Source organism: Ovis canadensis, chromosome 3 (genome assembly GCF_042477335.2).
Source record: "Ovis canadensis isolate MfBH-ARS-UI-01 breed Bighorn chromosome 3, ARS-UI_OviCan_v2, whole genome shotgun sequence".
NCBI lineage: Eukaryota > Metazoa > Chordata > Mammalia > Artiodactyla > Bovidae > Ovis > Ovis canadensis.
Window position 1 is genome coordinate 144089082 of NC_091247.1, and position 19392 is coordinate 144108473.

At 42.2% G+C, this 19392-nt stretch overlaps 1 protein-coding gene and 1 pseudogene across 1 annotated transcript; both read right to left on the reverse strand.

The window, feature by feature from the left end:
* Window positions 1-3701: 3701 nt before the first annotated feature.
* On the reverse strand, window positions 3702-6302 carry CCDC184 (coiled-coil domain containing 184). The gene has a single exon (XM_069580914.1). It carries the CDS (start codon window positions 5846-5848, stop codon window positions 5261-5263), a length of 588 nt encoding a protein of 195 aa, XP_069437015.1. The 5' UTR covers window positions 5849-6302; the 3' UTR covers window positions 3702-5260.
* An 11753-nt stretch (window positions 6303-18055) lies between these two features.
* LOC138436344 (ERO1-like protein alpha) lies at window positions 18056-19097 on the reverse strand (annotated as a pseudogene).
* Between the last annotated feature and the right edge of the window lie 295 nt (window positions 19098-19392).

The following is a 19392-nucleotide window of genomic DNA, read 5'->3' on the forward strand; positions in this document are numbered from 1 at the left end:
GAGAGGAAAGCAGCCTTGCAGTACATCCCATGAGAGCTGGTGCAGGTGATCAAGGCTACAGCAGACCCTTTTCTGAAAGGAGAGATTTGGACCTGACTGCATTTGGGAAGAATGGTAAAAGAAATGGAATCAAGATTGAGGGGGACACGGGGACACGTCCAGGTTACTCATCCAGAGATTAAAAGAGCTGTGATACCTTAAGGAATCATTTCTAGCTGACTGGATGATACAGATTTGCAGCTGATGTTATGGTGTCTAGAAAAGGTACCTGGGAAATGAAATGTTTGGGTTTAAAAGTATACTAGGACCTGATTGGGGAGTTTGACTACCCCCACTGTATTTTACGCTTAATTCAGGAAAGAATGGGACATGATGCAGATTTCTGAGGAGAATGAACATTCAAAGCTGTGGTTTAGGAAAATGAATATTCAGAGCTTTGGTTTAGGAAAATCAATCTTAAGGGTTATGGGTGTGTGGGAGGCTAAGGCCATTTAGGAGTTCATTGCAGTTGGCTTTTATATACTTTAAATACATCCTATTTATTCAGTTCCCCTTCTGTCCTCGCCACCTGCTATTTGCAGAGCCAGGACTTCAGTAAGCATTTGGTGGTGCTTGCCGAATTGAAAATCATAAATTTACTTTGAGGGTCCCCTTGTAATGTCCCTATTACTCACCAGATGGCACCATTACAGCATTACTTACAGATCAGGCTTCCTTCTAAAGCACAGTGCTTCCAAGCAGAATATGTTTCTTTGAGGGAATTCACCTTGGGACAATCTAGAGGTGATGGGGCAGGGAGGTGGCAGTGGAGTGGATGGTAGCTAGAATGAAAAATTCAAGAATTCTCTTTCTACACTGTAAATCAACTAAACCTCAACTTTTAAAAATATTACTTTTGTACTTTTACATATTATTTCTTATTGTAACAGAGTATCTTGGCTGAATTTCTATTCCTAGGCATATAGACGGCGAAAGATGCTTAGAAAAACATGCCTTTTCAAAGATGCAAGCAGTTTTCTGTCTAGTAAGAAGTAGCAAAGAGTCAGACATGACTGAGCGACTGAACTGAACTGAACTGAAGAAGTATTCGACTTAAATATATCTGGGAAAGAACTGTCCCTTAGTTCTGGGAATACTTCTAGGTGAGCCATTTTGTTATACATATCAAGCTGAGACCATACGCTGGTGAAATTGAGGCCACCTAAAACTGTATATTTATATTGCAAGCCAGTTTGCATCTTAGAAAAATAATGATTTCCCTAGAACAGATTTTAGTTGCACCATGCTAGAGTTGTAGTTTATTTCTATGAAGTTGTATGTTTTCATTTTGAGATTCAGAGCTAACCCTGAGAAATTTCCTGAGATGATAGGAGTGCCAGAAACAAAGACTTGTGACTACGTACGTGCAGCTTTGCGTTGAGCCCAGACCTGAAGTGCAGCACAGTTATAGGGGCGGCGGGACCATCGCCTCACTGCCACACATCAGCAGTGCCCTGACAAACTCCCGAGTACTAGAAGACTTGCATGTAATGCTAGACAAGATTCTTAGCACATTCTAATGGGTGTCAATATAATCTGAATTTGTTGAATAAAGTGGTGAATAATCAGATTTATGCAGACTTCAATTCAGTATAGGAAATACTTTAGAGGCCCCAGGAGACAAAGGTGTTATCAGTTCAGACAGGGTCATTTCTTTGGTATTTTTTCAAATTAAAAACCCTCATTACCATTTATTAATAGTTAGGTGATTCTTACCTTTTTACTTAATTCTTACATTTTAGAATTAAATTGAAATAATATATCTCTCTAGAGACTATACATACACAATTTTGCATTCAATTTCAAGGGGTTGGGGCACCCTGAAATTCAACAGTGACCCCATGCATGAGTCCCAGGTTAGAAATCTCATGTGAAACTGATTCATCAGATGCATTATAAGGAAGAAATGCCAGAGGAGAGTGGGGAGTCTGAAGAAGGGGGGAAAGAGGTGGGAGAGAAACCCGTGCTGTGTCCCTCTGGGATGTTGGTGCAGGTCACTGAAGACAGTTGAAGAACTGCTTTTTCTGGGGAGATTTTTACCTATTTGGACTTGAGAGGAATCACTAGAGACATTCTGGGGGCCCTGGGCTAAGGGACTGATGACACATTTTGGATAGTAGGCATAGGAAGAATTGAATTGGTGTCAACGGTTAAAGGGTTCAACCAGACCATTCTACAGGTGCTGAAGGGCTAAGGTGCCTTGAGATTCACGTCGTACTCTGCAGAATCTAAGCTACAGACAACAGGGAAGAGGCATAAGAATGGGGCTGTGTCAGGGAATATCTGGGAACATCAGCTTCTTCCTCTAAAGAAGCATGTGCAGAAGGCCATCTTCTCTGTGCCATTATTGTATTATCACCCACTAGACTCTGAAAGGTCACTAACCAAAACCAGATCGGGAATTACTTGTTCCAACTGAGAAGATGAAAACTGAGTGAAACTAACATTACTTCCTTTTCAGGACTCTTAAGACTCTTGACTGAGGACATAAAGGATTCCTTTCTCTGAAGATGAAATAGATCAATTAGTGGAGTGGGTTCCCATCTAGGGTTAAGTCAGAAGATCTGGGTTTAAGTCCTGGTTATGCAAAGTACTAGCTGTATGACCTTGACTAAGTCTTGGAGTCTATTTCTAGAACTGTTAAGTGAAAATAATAATAGTGCCTACTTCATATGGTCATTGGGATATAAAATTGGGCACAATGTCTGGCACAGAGTAAGTGTTCAATATATGATGGCTATCATTGTTTTTGGTGCTGAATGCTGGAACTGTAACAGAGAACTATCTTCCAGCCCTCAGGGACACTTCCTCACTAATATATTTTAGCTGCCCTCTCTAAGGCCCCAGCACATATTCCCTAACCACTGCACAACTCAAGCCATCCTCTGGTCATCCTATGTGTACAAAAGCTGGCTTTAAGACCTTTTTGACCCATAATTACAGGATATTTATGAAGAAAGGCCATGTAAGCTTGGGAATCTCATCATCCCCTTGACTGCCCTGAATGATAAGAGTTCTTTAGGTAGGGAAGGATTATATTAAACTAGAACCTTCCCTAAATAACTGTGTTTTCCCAGAGGAGCCAGTCAACACCATCACCCCCTACCCCAAGAGAGCTATAAGAAAACTAACATTTGCATAAGATTTCTCAGATGTCTTATTATCTTTCTCAAAAAATTTTGTCCCCATTTTACACAGACAGAAACTGAGTCTCAAGCAAGGAACCAAGTCTCAAGCAGTCATTTACTGTTGGATCTGAGATTCATTGCCAGTGCCCTTTCCACATCTCTGTAGCAACCAGCTGCAGAAACACACATACATATATACACATATCTACATGCATACATACACACATTTGTAGGTACAAGCATACACACACACACACACACACACACAGCACCCCAGCTCATTATTCTCCCAAATTTTGTTTGAAGCAGCCTTAGGAAGTCTCCAGTGCCCAAGGGAGCAGACTAGAGCTGATGTCAGGCTAAGCTCCCGGGGGGACACCTTACCGGAGTTCTCCACTAGAGGCCTGAGGCAGTTTTTGTGGTTCCCTTTGTGATGTGTCACTCTGCCAGAGATCCCAGGCAATCCCTCCTGAACAATGCCCCCTCCCTACCCCTCCCATGAAACAGGTGTCTTGCCTACCATTTCAGGACTCCGCTTTGGAAATCATCTCCTGGGAACCAGGTGCTCCACTGAAAAGTCTCCTGCACATCTGGAGTTCTGACTACTAAAAAACCCTTGTTTGGGAATCGCAACATGTACCCTCTCCTTCCTCAGTCCAGCTTGAGGTCAAGGTCCAGGGCGGAAGTGACAGCAGGTAAAAATGGCAATGCATACCCCAGTCAGGGCAGGGACAATCAACTCCTTGGAACCAGAGGCAAGAAGAGAGGAGGGAAGGCATGGTCCCTGTAGTTCCCACTAAGCCTGTGTCCATGCAGTGGGTCCAGAAGCCCCACCCTGCCATTGCCCTCGTACCAGTCAGCAAGGAGGGGAGATGACGCCTCTTTATTAAGGTTAACACCAAGGAAAGCATTGAGAAGGAATACACAGAGGAAGAGGAAGGGCACACAAAGTCACCACTTGAGGAGGTGGGAGGGAGGCATATCAGTTAGGAACCTCAGGACAGCCACATGCTTCATGCCCTGGTTGTGGGGGAAAAGAGAGGAGAGGGGAAAGCGTCATGAGAGCCTGGGGCTCACAGAAGGTCTGAAGCCCCCTGAACCTAACACCAGAGCCACAAGCCCTGCCCCTCAGGGCTCACACACTACTACACAAGTCAACACACATAATGCACACAAGACATTATGGAGGCAACACCGAGAGTCAGCGGGCAGGGAAGTATTGACAGGAAAAGGAACTGAAGTTAAGCAGGTATAGCCAGCAGAGAGACAGTTTTCGGCTGTGGCCCCCAAGAGTCCCTCAAATGTCCCCTAAATCTGGGCTGTTGCTGAGCACCACCCCCAAGTCTCTGCCTGTGAACTGGGCTCTTTGTTCTCTAAGCCCCAGTGAGTGGATAAAGCAATCCCAGATGAAGTCAGTGACAAGGCAGATCCGCTCTGCATGCAAAATCCTAGAGGTTGAGCTATAATGTCTTCATGCACATTCAGAGCCAGCTCCTCCCAGCCCAGGGGCCCTCGGAACCCCATTCACCCAGATTCCTAGGGCTGCAGTTCCCTCCTCAAGCTTCTTTTACCAATCAGCAGCCGCAGAGGTCTGTGAGGGGGAGAGGCTTCTGCAGAACGCTGAATAGCTTGGATTTCATCAGAAGGGTAAATTTTCTGTTGCCAGAACAGAATACCCTCAATTCCTTAATTTCTAGGTAAATCGTTAGAGATTTTTTGCCATAGTCCTAGATAAGTCCTTTTTCAGAATAGAAAAAGCAGAATTTTATTTACACAAGTCAGGGGTTCTCCTGTTGGCTGGGGCGGGGGAAAGGGCAGGGTAGGGGATTGGATGGGAGTCCAGAGGTGGGCGCTTCCTCTCCCGGAACCTCACCTTTCCGCAGTTTGCTACTTCTTGCTTGGTGAGGCAGAAAGAATTCTTGATGCTCCCAAAGTCCTTCACCCTGTAAATGCTTCCTCAAGGAAGTCTCTTCTGCCTGACCCACAAGAGCAGCGGTCGGAGTGAAGCACGCGCTGCATCGCGCCGTTCAGTCCCCTCATGCACTCGGAAACCCAAAGTCAGCCCAGGAAAGTAGTGCCCCCTCGGAGTCCCCTCACAGAGAGGCCTCGCCCTCCAGCTGCAGCAGGGTAATGTCGGGCAGATCGAGGGGCTCCACAAGTGGCCCGTCCCCCCCCAGAAGGCCAGCACAGGGGCTCTCCGGGCGCTCACAGTGACTTGTGGGTGTGGCGGAGCTGGGCATCTCCTTTTCTTCTTCATCGTCGTCCTCCTCGTCCTCTGGATCGCGACCCAGCAAACCGCTGCCCCCGATCCCAGGCGAAGGGGTCTCCGGATCTCGGCGAGCGCCCTGGAAGTTCCCCTTGCTGCCGACCACGCCCAGGCCACCCTGGCGGGGCGCGGTGGTCATAATCTGGCACATGGAGACGATGGCTCGCTGGTTGGCGCACACGTCGTCCGAGAGCACCTGGATGTGCGAGGCCTGCTCGTCCAGGGCCCCCCGCATGGCCCTCACGTCCTCAAACAGGGCCTGCAGCTGGGCCTTCAGGTGCTCCATCAGTTCCTTCATGCCGCCGTTGTACTCCCCGGAGATCACGTCCCCCACGGCCGGCACGGTGGACACCTCGAGAGGGGCCGGCATATCGCCGCCGTCCTTGGTCATGATCTCCAGCAGACCTTCCTCCATTGAATGGCAGAAGCGGGCGGTGGCGGCTCGGGGTCCGGTCCAGCCCGGCCTCGGGGTGGGGGAAGGTACGGGGAGGGGGAGAGGTGCCCGGAGGGGGTGGGAGGAGCCGAGGGAAGAGGAGGCTCCAGACAGGGGTGGAGAGGTGAGTCCCGGGCGGGGGGTGCCGGCAGAATCTGGAGAGGCCGGGAAGAGACGGCGGAACAAGGACCGGGCTACAGTCCCAGGGCCGGCGTCTCTCCGGCTCGCCCCGGGGCGAAAGCGCCCTGCCCTGCCTCGACTCCTGAATTGCACCCGTGTCAGCGCCTCCCTCTGGGCGCCAAGAGCGTCAAGTGCCCGCCGGTTCCCTGGGTCACAGGAGCGCTCGCACAGGGGCCCAGGTTGAGGCCGAGGCCAGCAGCGGGTCGACCTCGGGACTCCCCTCGGCCGCTAACTGGGAGCGCTCGCGAGTGTGGTTGGAAGTGACAGGGGCGGGTCTCCCAGCGGCGCCGCGGATGCTCCTCTGTTTCCAAGGCGACGCACTGCACGTAAAAGACGTGTGTCTCCATGGCAACCAGGAAGTGGAGCAGAAAAGGGAGGACAGCTGGGAAGCTGCAGTGGGGCTCTGGATTCTGAGCTTGCGGTTGGAGCGGGAGGGGAGGGGACGCTGCAGTGGCCTCAGCTGAGGCTGAAAGAACGTGTGGCCGCAATGTTTAATAGGGAAGCATGAGAGAGCAGTTTGCTGCATAAATCCCCAGGTCGGGGAGACATCGTCCCTTCTCTACTCTGGGTAGTAGTCACCGAGCGAGACTACCTTGGAAGGATTTTCACCTGCCCGCATTCCTTCCTCTGAGAATGGCGTTACAGCCGAGTCCTGCTTCTCTAACCTCCTGCAGGAAAGCAGAGAGGGTAGAGAGGCCGATGCTATTACCCAGACTTGAGCTGGGATGCGCGGGCGCCCTAGAGCGGGCCCCGCCCGGCCTTCGCGGTGCAGATGCGCAAGAGGGCACTACGGAGGTTTCCGTCACTCCCTTCTGCTTCTGCAGTAAATCAGCCCTCGCTGTCGATAAGATGGTATCGAAGCCGAGAAAAGATGGAATTCCCTCCCATAATAGACCCAATCGCTCCTACCCAGGGCACTGGGGGTTCTTTCAGGACGGTGAGGCAAAGTGCTTCAGTTTTGAGAAAGAAAGCTCCGTAAGAATAGAGATTTTTGTCTCCTCCGTGTCCTCCAGCACGGAATCCCCAGCACTTAAAATAGAACCTGGCGCATAGTAAGTAAATGCTCAGTACATTTGTTGAATGAATGCTTTAACAAGGACCACTGTGTCCCATTCCCTTGTCCAGAACTCTCCAGCTCACAGGTAGTGGCTTTTAGGAGGCCTGAATTCAATTTTGTTTCGGCCATTTATTAGTTCAGAGACCTTGAATAAATCGTTTTTCTCATCTGTTAGTGGATCGGACTGTATAATATTTGGTAATATTATTTCTGACTCTGAGGAACACTGCGTCCGCTCCCAGTTGAAAGGGTAAACTGTCGACAACGTGTGGAACGGATGGCGGGAAGGCCCGGTGGTGTGGGGGGATTATGTAAGGGTAATTTCCCTGTCCCCAGGCCCAGCGTCCAGGTACAGACATGCAGTGAGTGTTTCAACCTTTGTGACAACTCCTTTCTCTTTTTGAGGAGTGGAGTGGGAAAGGAGGAGGAGGAAGAAAAGTTGAATTTAATATATTTACAGATGACTTCAGATTGAAAAGCAAACAATACCTGGGCAGCAGCATACTAATAATGACCTTAATAAATTGGAGAAGCCAAGTGATCAGAAACCACAAATGAAGTTCACAAGAAGAAATAAATGTGGGGAAGAGAAATGATGTAACACTTCAAGATGGGGACGAGCTGGTTTTGGGTGAGTGTTTTGTATACTGGTGGTTCAGTGATAGCTGATGCGTTACTTTGAGGTTTCCCTTGTTGCATACTCTCCTGATGAGGGGTGGGGCTGGCCCAGAGAAACTTTGCTGGCACTAAAGAACTTTTCGACTTATTCCTTGTCTTACTGCTATTAAAATAGAAATAAGTTAACAAATAAGAAGAAGCGGGCAAATATCCTAAACAGTAGAATGTTTAAGGCATTGTTAGTATAATAAAGTATTATATAACCCTTAAAATTTTGATATTCCAAAACAAATGTATGAACAAATTTTAAAAACCTATTTATGTTCTATATATTGTATTTTCTATGATTCAATCTTATTTGCTTGCTCATTCTGTCTTTCTTTCATTCCACAAACTTATGACTCTCACCTTGGTTATCATCCCCACCTCTACCATGTGCCCCTCAGGGTATTCTTAAAGCTGAGAAGAAGACAGAAATGCTTTTCCTTGGTTTCCCTAAGCACAGCCAAAGTGCACTGTTATCCCCAAAAACAGACTTTACCAAAAAGGAACTGTAGGAAAGCTAGAAATATACAAGACATACAAAAACAACAACTGAGCTTCCACAGCATGAGTTTCTGGTCGTACTCTAGCAAGCATATTTTTAGGGCTTATGGGTTCAACCCTGTGAATGTGTGTTAGTCGCTCAGTCATGTCCAACTCTTTGCAACCCCATAGACTGTAGCCTGCAAGGTTCCTCTGTCTATGGGATTCTCCAGGCAAGAATACTGGAGTGGGTTGCCATTTCCTTCTCCAGGGTCCAACCCTGCTGTTCATCTTTCCCTGGAGGCCTTTGCTATAGTCAGAAAAAAAAAAAAAAAAAACCTGGCATGATTTTCAAATTTTTGCCTAGATCTGTTGCCTCACATCTCTTGACCAGCACTTCATATGGATGATTTCACCTTGCTAGCTCCCTCACTCTTCAGAGAGGTCCTTGCTTTCTACCTACAAAGACTAGCCCTGTCCCCAATACAGGGCCTTGCGCATTAGCCTTAACCTTACATTAAATACAGTCCCCATACAGTAGGACCTGGGTTATGCCATCATACAAGGCCCTTTGCCACTATTGTTGAGGATGCCATATATGTCAAGGCTTTCAGCATAAGATTACATCATGCTGCCCAGAGCCGCTGGCATGAGGTCTGCTGAGAGTTCGGGGGGTCTGAGCCTAGAGGGAGGGGAAATTATTGGAGAAGCATGAAAGAACATGGGAAACAGTGCAGAGATCAAGGGTGTGGCTGATCCAGTCAAGTTCCAGGTCAGATATTTGAGAGCCAAGGGTAGGTGGGATCTGGGGGTGTGGACTAGTCACAGGACTTGAAAATACAAGGAGACAATTGATGCCTCAGATTCAGAACCAGATAATTTTAGGAATTCTGTGGGGAGTTGACCTAAGGGGAAATAGGAGAAGGGTCTAGTCTCAGAAAAGCAAGGGGGCAGATGCAGAGAGTGGAGCAGAGCCTCAGTCAGCTGGCTGGGTTACGGAACTGAGCTCTCTGGAAGTCAGGGTCCTGGGGTTTGTTGAGTGGGTCCATCCCCAAGCTGAATGGGTACTCTGGCCACATCACTAGAGTATTCACACACAGCAAGAAAACAATAACCCTTGTGTACTCTTCTCTGCTTCCTGCCTTTTTCTTGTCCTCTGGGAATCAGCTTAGCTTTCCTATTTCTTCATCCCAATCTTATCAGACTATGGTGGGGCTGGGGGAAAGAGACTCCATGCTGCATCGGTAAAAAGTCCCCATCAGCTACATCTAGTTCCAAGCCTTGAATTCTCACTAAACCTGTGATTCTTAGTAGTCTCTGCCATTTTCCTCCATCTGCTATCTTGTATATCTCCATTCTTTATTTTATATAACTTGTGTACATTTTGCACTATAAATCCAGCAATCGTAATGAAGCTGCTAGCTTGACTCAGATTTAGAATGATGGTCAAAGTCAAGGAGCAGCTGACTGCTGCACCACAGGTCTGCAATCCCAGACAGTGCTCCCCAAATGTAAATTTTATGAAGCTGAGTTGCCTTGCAGCCCATCTCAGCATGATACCACATTCAAAAGAAACACATCTAATAACCAAAAAGAATTAAAAAGCAATTGAGATTTTTATTATGGTCTTTGGAAAAACTCTAAAGGGATTTACATTCTTAGCACAGAGCAAAACATCTTAAACTTCTCTCCCCTCCTGCTCTATTCATCTTGCTCACATGACCATAGCTGCTGCTACCCTTCTCGCTCCTTTCTCCCCAAACACCTCCAAACTTCCACTCAAGCCCAGCCCTTGCTTTTTCACTCCCCTGCCCCCTTTACTTCTTGATCGTATTCCTTTTCTTTTCTGCAAGAAGTTCCTTGTCCTTTTCAGCTCTTTTGATTCTGTCTCTCAATCCCCTGATCTGCACAGGTACCAGGCGCCCCAGCTGTCAATGACAGGGGTCTCCTTCCAAGAGGATAAGGAAGATCAAGAGACTGAGAATACTCACATTGTTGTGTTTGTCTGTCACGTAGACTAAATTTTCTCAGCATGAGAGAGTGGTTTGCCTGGTGTTACAGCCAACGTGTTTGCTCATCTCCTCCACACTTGTACAGAGGAAATGGGCATGATCGTTTGCAAGAATCCTAAACCATATGAGCCTCTGACTGAAGGGAGTGGGGTCCACGTGTTCACACTCTCTGATGTCCCTACTGTCACAGACATGGTTATGAGGTGACATACACAGATACATACAGTCATACTAAAGGCCTGAGCTAGACTTTCAGTTGCTTGCTTTGTGCCTTCAACCTAATATTAGGAATCCCAAAAGTCCCCCCCTCCCTGTTTCTTTCTCACTCATATTAACTTTACTCAGAGCAAAAATTCCAGGGGAACTTTCTAAATTCTCACACAGTTTGCAGTACCACTGAAACTAATGTGTCATTTCAGTTAAACCCTGCTTGGCTGGTTTTCTTCATTGTCCACTGCAACCGCTTCTCTCGCATCAGCACTTGCAAAGGCTTGTTCACCTTTCGGTGCACGTTTAGTTATTTATCCTGTGCCATGCTAGACGTGACTAGTTCTAGTCCAGGTTTCACCGGGCAATTGGCCATAGATACAGACATTCCAAGATGACCTCTGGTGCAGGGTCTCATGTACCCTCCTCATGCATCCTCTCCATGTATCTTCTGCCCCCAGAAAGTTGCCCATAGCTTAGGGCCTGGTTTGTCCCCAAGTCAGTATCTTTATCAGGCATGAATAACGTTGCATCACCTGAGAGCACCCACAGTTTCTGGTGCCATGGTGCAATTTTTCTTGGCAAATTCCCTCTCCCAGAATATCAGTCAAATTCGGAGGAACTTATGTCCAAGTGTCTGGACAGGGTATGGACTACGGTATGTCTACTTCTGACTTCTCTTCCATTTAAAGAATTCTTAGAAATTGACTTATGCAAACTTCCAGTTCCCTTCTCACCTGTCATATCTTTCTCCCTCTGACTTCTCTTCCATTTAAAGAATTCTTAGAAATTGACTTATGCAAACTTCCAGGTCCCTTCTTACGTCTCATATCTTGAGAAAGTCTGTAGACAATTTATCCAAAAATGTTCAGGTCTCACTCTTACTAATGCCTCTACTTATGCTCTCTCCAGACTTCTCAGAAGCCCTAAAAGTACAATTGAAAGTGGTTCCTACCACTTCCCTTTTGCTTTGAGGTGGTATTCTGAGGGCCAGCAAGGCACTGCCAGCTGCACTAGTAGAGCACCCACTGAGAGGGTGCACTGTGGTTCTATTCAACACACACAACCACACTAGTATTTGTGACTGTGTCATGAACAGGGTCCCCCAAATGTAATCCACATCTTCAAAGGACTACAATGGTGCTGCACCATAGGCAGAAGTGAGGAGAAGGGCCCTTTCTCCAACTTTTTCACTGAGGCCCTGAAGCCCCTGGTTTAAAAGTCTTACAGGAAACCAGGTCTATCTTCTGTGGTCAACCACACACTCACAGTTTACAGATGCAGTGCCTGTTTTGTTTGTTTCAAGGCACAAGGATCCCCTTCACTCTAGAACTCTCTAGGCCCTCTGCTTTATACATCTCCACAGCCATTAACATCTGTGATACTGTATTTTTACTTGTTTGTTTATTTATATGTTTATTTATTGTCTTTCACCTCCCACTAGGTGTGAAGTGAAAGATCCCTAAAGAGCCATTAGGGCAGAGGTTTGGTTTTGCTCACTGCCTGGTACCTGGGAGGTGCTCAATAAATATTTGTTGAATAGATGAATGAATGGATCCATACCTAGAAAAATAAACATCTCCCTTAAGGACACCTAGCCTGCAGAGCTCCAACTCTGCCTTATCTTAGACAGCAGGTTATCTATGGTTTCAGCCATCTACTTCTATGATCTGTGGCTTATGTTCACACAATTCAATGGCCCTTTTAGTGGCTTTCCTTGAATAAAGGAATACTTACTATAAGACACATGGAAGTCCCCACCTCTTGCAAAACAGAAAAGTACTTGTAACTTTGGAATAAGAATTGCCATATAGCCAGCCACCCACTGGAATCCCCAGTGGCATATTCCGCCACCATCCCCATCAGAGTGTCAAAGGTTGAGGCCAAGTTTTAGTCCAATGTCAAGGTCAGAGGATTGCATGCTCTCCCCTCCCCTCAAATATTTGAGAATGGAATGATGCCAAGCCTGCATCCTGTATGTCACAGAGAAATCCTGATTTATACTCTTATTCTACTATAGACAGGCTTCAAAAAAGTGCCCTGCCACTGGTTATAAGATTGCTAGCTAACTGAGAAAGGATATTATTAATAAAAAGATTACTATGCTATAAAGTTAGGGTTTCTCTTCCCTTTGAGTTCCTGAGCTGATAGACTAGTAATTTAGTGTAATGTTAGCCCAGGGTACTTTATACTATAAAAAAAAATTGAGGCCTTTTTGTCCTCTGCTTATCCCATCTTATGTTATAAAAACTTAACTCTTAACTTAAAACTTAACAAAAACTCTCCACATTGATCAAATATATAAAAGACATGAAGATCAGTTTTTCCAGGATAGTAAAATCAAATTAAAAACCAAACATCAAACATAGATCAGAAAAGCAATATTCCAGGAATTGAGGTTAGTCTTCAATCAATATTAGCAGGACAATTTCAATAACAACTTGCTATTCTCAACAGTGTTATCTAGGTCTCTAAGAAGCAGAGGGCAGTTTCACTGGTAATTGCCCAGATCAAATGCATTAATCTGGAACTCAGTTCCCCTCAGAGGGTGATCCTGAGTCACATATCTAATCTCCCGTTCATCCCATCTCATCTATCACCATATCACACACACTTCCAGGTGCCTCATATTTTATTAAAAATCAATTCCAGCTTACCGGGGACATTAATGGCTTTTGCTTTTCAACAGAACAATGAGTACCATCTGAGGCACTTGCAGGTGTGAAAGACAATAAACTGCCCACAATTTTACATTATTAGATCATTGAAATCACTGGTGTTTCCATTGTAATGAGATCTCTGGGACATAAGGTCTCTCTGCTTCATGCTTGTGGATTTTTATTAGTGTTTCGGGGGCATTCTTTTCATAAAAAGAGTAATTAAGGAGACAGGTTCTAAGGAGATGGAGATGGAGCATGGAATGATACCAGGGCTATAATTTGAGTCTAAGGTCTAAGGGAATAAAGGAAATAATCAACAGAGATGAGAAAAAAGGAAAAGCTAAAAGGAGATCCTCAACAAATTTTAAACTCTGAAACCAGCACAGTAGATAGAGGGCAACATCACCCCCTGATTCTACTATGAGGACAAGAAGCAAAATGAAGTATTTAAGCAAATTTTTTAGAGTACTTCTTGAGAGTGCCAGATAAGTGAGAGAAAGGAGCTTGAATTTCCTTTCTAGGAGGACTTGAAAATTGGAAGAGTCTTACTTTTCTGAGTTTAGCTTAGAAAGAAATAGGTTTATTTACCCTTGAGACCAGCTCTGTGATATTTTGGTATCCCACTGCCCACGTTTGAACCACAAACCCAAAGCTTAAAGAGTCCTGAAGTGACTGTGTATATCAAAATAAGATGTTTAGTAATCTCTGATCCCATAGACCCTTCTCTAGTCCATTTCCTCCTCCCCTTTTCAATAGGCAGTGCCATCGTTCAGGCCCTGGTTATCTCACTCCGGGAGGAATGTGAAAGTTCCACTTGCAGCCTTTCCTCTGGCCCTCCCTTCATTTCTTCCTGCACATCACAGCATTCAGAGAAATCTACCTTAAATTCAGGTCTGAGCCTGTTTTTTCACAGCTTAAATATCCCCGACTTCCCATAGCTTCCAGCCTCTTTCCCCTCCTTTCTGCTTCACAGCTTGCCCTCTAGACGCATGTACACCTAGCACGCTTTCATTCCCCCCTACTGCATTCATGCTGTTCTCTAAGTTTCCTCATCTTTCTTTCTCTTTCCTTTTCCTTTGGGCCTTTATTAATTGTGAAAATATAATGCAAATATATAAAAGTAAACAAACATAACACATAAAATTTAGTGAATAAAGGCAATAAATGCACAGTCATTCTCCCCAGGTTGAGAAATAAGAGTATTGCAGTCATCTTTCCTCCCCACCCCAGTGTACCTCACTACTATGATGGGGTCAAAACTCTCCCTCCTGTGAGAAACCACTACCTTGATTGCCATGATAATAATTGTCTTGCTTTTCTCTATAGTGTAATTTTGCCTGTTTTTGAAAATTATATGGATGGAATCACAATGAATTTATTCATTCACTTGAACTTTATATGAACGGAACCATACATTTTATTGGTTTGTGTCTTGCTTCTTTTTCACATTATATTTGTCAAAGTCATCAGCATTTTGGGGATACCTGTGCTTTGCTCATATTTGTTGTTCTACTGTATTCCACTACATGAATATACTGCAGTGTATTTATCTGTATTCTAATGCTGTGTTCTACTACTGGTGGACATTTCAGTTGTTTTAAAATTTAGGCTATTACTGGGTGAATATTTTAGTACATATCTTAAGGTGCATATAAAAATTTTTTTATAAAGTATATGCATACAGATGGATTTGCTAAATTATAAGATATGAGCTTCACTCTATTAGAAAATATCAAATTGTTCTCAAAAGCAGTTATAATAATTTACAGTCCACTAGCAGGGTGAAAGATCTCATTACTCCACATTCTCTCCAACATTTGGTATTGTCAGACTTTTAATTATAAATTTCTCTCTGATATAGTAATCCCAAGTGTCTAGACAGTGCCTGGCTCATAGTATGCATGCATTAAATATTTGTTGAATAAACTAATATTTCTTAATTTCCAAACATAGGAATTTTGTGGTTATCTTTTTATTGATAGCTTAACTCCATTGTAGTTAAAGAACTTTTCCTGTTCAATATCAATCTTTGGAAATTTGTTGGAATTTGTCTAATAGACAAGTTGTTTGTAATTGTTATATATATGCAACAAGGAAGAATATATGTTTTGCGTTTGTTGGATGCAAAGTTTAGAGACATCCATTATTACAAAATTTAGAACAAATTTATAAAATGCTTATTAAAATTTATATACCCTAAGTGATTTTTCTATATGTACTACAAATTACTAAAAAGAAGCTTTTATAATCTTCCACTACATTTGTTAATTTATCCTTCTGATAAATTTTTTGTAGTTCTGATAATTTCTGCTTTATATATTCTAGTGCTGTGCTGTAAGTATAATTTGAAATTTTAAATTATCATATTTTCCTGGTGACTTGAACACTTTCCATTATTAGTCAGTTTTCTTATTCACCACTAATGCTTTTGCCTTAAAGTGACTGATATGAATATAGCTATATCAGCTTTCTTTTGAATGGGGTACATGATTTCTCCTTTTTCATTTTTTTTACTTTCAACTTCCAACGTTTTAAGCCTATTTCTGATAGCTAGCATGTTTTGTTTTGTTTTGCTTTTTGTCCATTTTGTCAGCCTTTTCTTTTATCTAGCTCATTTAGTGCAGATATATTTAGTATTAATAATTTGGATTTAAACCAAATTTGTGGATTTATCTATTTCTCATTTCTGTTGGGTTTTGCTTCCTATATTTTAAAGTTACTTTATTAGATATTTAACAGTTTAGGATTGTTTTGTCTTTTTGCTGAATTGACCACTAAAATCATTATGAAATGGCCTTTCTTTATTTCTAGTAAAATTCATCCTCTTTACTTAGTTCAATATTCAAGGAGCCACTTCAGCTTTTCTTTTTAGTGTTTGCATGCCATATACTTTCCTTTTTTCTTCCTTTTCTCATGTCTGTGCCTTTACATTTTATGTAGCTTTCTTGTAGACAGAATGTACTTGAGTTTTACTTTATCCAACCTGACCATCTCTACCCTTTAATTGGAATGTTTAGATCATTTATACTTATTATAACTGTTAATAGATTGGGTTGCAATCTATCATTTGCTGTTTTGTTTTCTATTTGTCCTGTCTTTTCTTTGTTTCTTTTTTCTTTTTTCCATTCCAGTGTTTAGACTAAGCAAACCTTAAAATTATTTTTTTTTTTTACCTTGGGTTTTGGCTTTTTAGTTCTTGCTTTTCTCTTTGTTTTGTTTTGTTGTTAATGCTTTAGAACAGTTCTTTTCCAGTAGAATTTTCTGTGAAGATGGAATTCTACATCTTGATTGTTCAGGATGGTGACCACTAGCTACATATGACTATTCCAGACTTGAAGTATAGTTAGTGTGACTAAGGAACCGAGTTTTAAATTTCTATTAATTTTAATAGCCAAGTGTGTTGTAGACTGTGTCATTCAAGAGTTTACAATATACATCCTTAACTTGTCACAATGTAAGAACCTTACAATGACATACTTTCATCTTCTCCTTTTGGGTTTTGTTGTCACACATATTACTTCTATATAAGTTAAAAACCTGAATGCACTTTATTTTTACTTTAATCATTTACCTTCTTAAAAGATAAAATTTGAGAAAAATATTTTACCTAGTATTTATCAATTTTTGCATGGTCTATTCCTTTGTGTTGATCCAAATTTTCATGTTATTTTTTTCTGCCTGAAGAACTTCATTTAGCATTTCATCTGTTTGTTTAAAATGGTCTTTATTTCATCTTTATGTGTGAAAGATATTTTCTCTGGGTAAAAAATTCTGGGTTGACCCTTGCCTTCACTTTGCATAGCTTTTTTAAGAACTCTGTGGTTGCTATTTCCTTTGTTCTTCTGTAGTTGGAGGATAGCAAACTTTCATGTAAAGTTCCAGGTAGTCTTTTAGGTTTTTGCAAGCCGTATAGTCTCTCTTGAAACTGCTCAACTCTGTCATTGTAGAACAGAAGCAACCATAGCGATATGTAAATGAATGCAGGGGGGCTGTATTCCAACTAAACTTTGTTTATAGAAACAAGAGGTGAATCAGATTTGCCCCATGGTCATGGTTTGCCAATCCCTGCTCAATATGTAATTTGTCTCAGGAACATCTTTATCCTTGGTTTTTAGCAGTTTGATTATGATGTACCTTGGCCTGGTTTTCTTTAAACTTATTATGCCTGGCTTTCATTGACCTTTCTAATTTTGAATTTTTTAGCCATTATTTCTTTAAATATTTGTAAAGCTCCTAGCTCTTCTGGGGCTTCCCAGGTGGTGCTAGTGATAAAGAACCAGCTGCCAATGCAGGAGACATAAGAGATGTGAGTTCAATCCCTGGGTTGGGAAGATCCCCTGGAAGAGGGCATGGCAACTCCGTGTATTCTTGTCTGGAGAATCCCAGGGACAGAGGAGCCTAGCCAGCTACAGTCCATAGTGTTGCAGAGTCAAACATGACTGAAGTGACAACATGCAGGCACAGCTCTTCTGAAACTTCAGTTACATGTATGTTAAACTGCTTGATATGTCTCACAGATCACTTTTGCTCTGATCCTTTCTTTTTCTATATTTTTTTCCTCTGCTTCATTTTGAATAGTTTTTATTTCTATGTCTTTAAGTTCTCTAATCTTTTCTTCTGTAGCCCGTAATTGTTGTATTTCCCTCATGAAATTTTAAAATTTTATTCATTTTTAAAATTTTATAATCTTCACTTTATTGAATATTAAACTTTATAATGTGTGCTAAATTATAAAAATATGACTTTGACTTACAATAATATTATACATATTTAAACTCAGCACAATAACAAAATAAAACTGTTTACTTAAACAATAGGATTCTCCTCTAATAAAAATAACTTTTAATAAAAGGCTCAACTTTAAACTTTCGTTACTATTTCACTCTTTGGCCTCCATTGTCCAGAAACAGGTACATTTCAACTCATTTCTTTAATGGATATTTTGCAACAACTTTCTGAAGTTTTCCAGTTCTTTCATATTTGTAGAAATTCTCCCAAATGCATTAGACAATGATACTATTTCCTGTCAGTTTGGATGAATTTCAAACATGGGCCCACTTTCTGGTGTATTTGCTATCAATGTCTCTCAAAACAAGACCTTTAAGGCAGTGCCCAAACCCTGAGTCTGAATATTTTCCACAGTCAACATTTAAACCAGCCAACACAATCCATAATTTTGGAAACATCTCTAAACTGTGTTCTAAAATGTGCCTATAATTAGCTTGCTTCTTTTTTTAATTCCAAGCCAAAAAAATGAATTCCATAAAATGTAAAAAAAATCATTTTACTTCATCAAATATTTCCAAGACTAATTTTTGAATCTTGTTGTCTGAAATTAAACTTCATTTTCAGTGAATAGCTGGAAATCTGGGTGCCCAGTGGATAGTAGCATTTTAGATAATGGCCTTAATTCTTTTAAGGAAAATACATGTTCTTAGACCTTCTTGTCCTTCAGTCAAAATTCCATCAAACTCACTGATGAAATTCTACAATGTGTGTCCCCATTTTCCAAACAGCTATCCTGTAAAAGCTCTCTCACACCCAAACACACATTACTGCTTGCATGTAGTCCAGATATGTCTGAAGTATACCACTATTTTATACAATAAATGTTCTCTTCACGTTTCCCTTGACTAGAAGCCAAAATATTTAAATATCTTTCATTGTCTGTGACTTTATTTTCTTCATAAACAATGATATTCCCTATCTTCCAAGCATCTGGTCCCTTCTCACTGTGTAATGTTTAGGATTAAGAATAATCTACATATTCAGTGCCAACCTATCATATTCAGCTGATGTGTCATCAGCTTCACAGAGGCTGTCTGAGGAATCATCATACTTGATCCACTGAAGGACAGTTTTCTGTGTTTGCTCACTTAGAGACTCTCCCCAAACTCTGTGTTACTCAGCTTGTTCATATCTTCAGTGAGCTTACTGGCTTCTTCAGGATACCTGTATCTTGTGCTTTGCATTTAACTTTAATTAAAACACTAAATTTTTAACATTTAATTTAACATATATTACTTCTTATATTGAACTTTTTTGCTTTATCCTATAGCATACAGAAAACAGTCTCATAATGCCAATATTAGTACTAACAAAAAAAACTGCAAAATGAAGTTTAAGAGTTGTTTAGTTCTTAGAATGTGACTCACTAAAGAAGGACAAATTCCTATGTTTGAAGGTCAATTGAAATAAATCTTTGTTTTTGGTTATGTTACCAATATTATATACATTTAGGTCTCTTTTGTTTTCAATTTTAGGGCT

What these genes read in the sequence shown, in the direction of transcription:
- CCDC184 (XM_069580914.1), bottom strand. Translation starts at nt 5,848, where the DNA reads ATGGAGGAAGGTCTGCTGGAGATCATGACCAAGGACGGCGGCGATATG.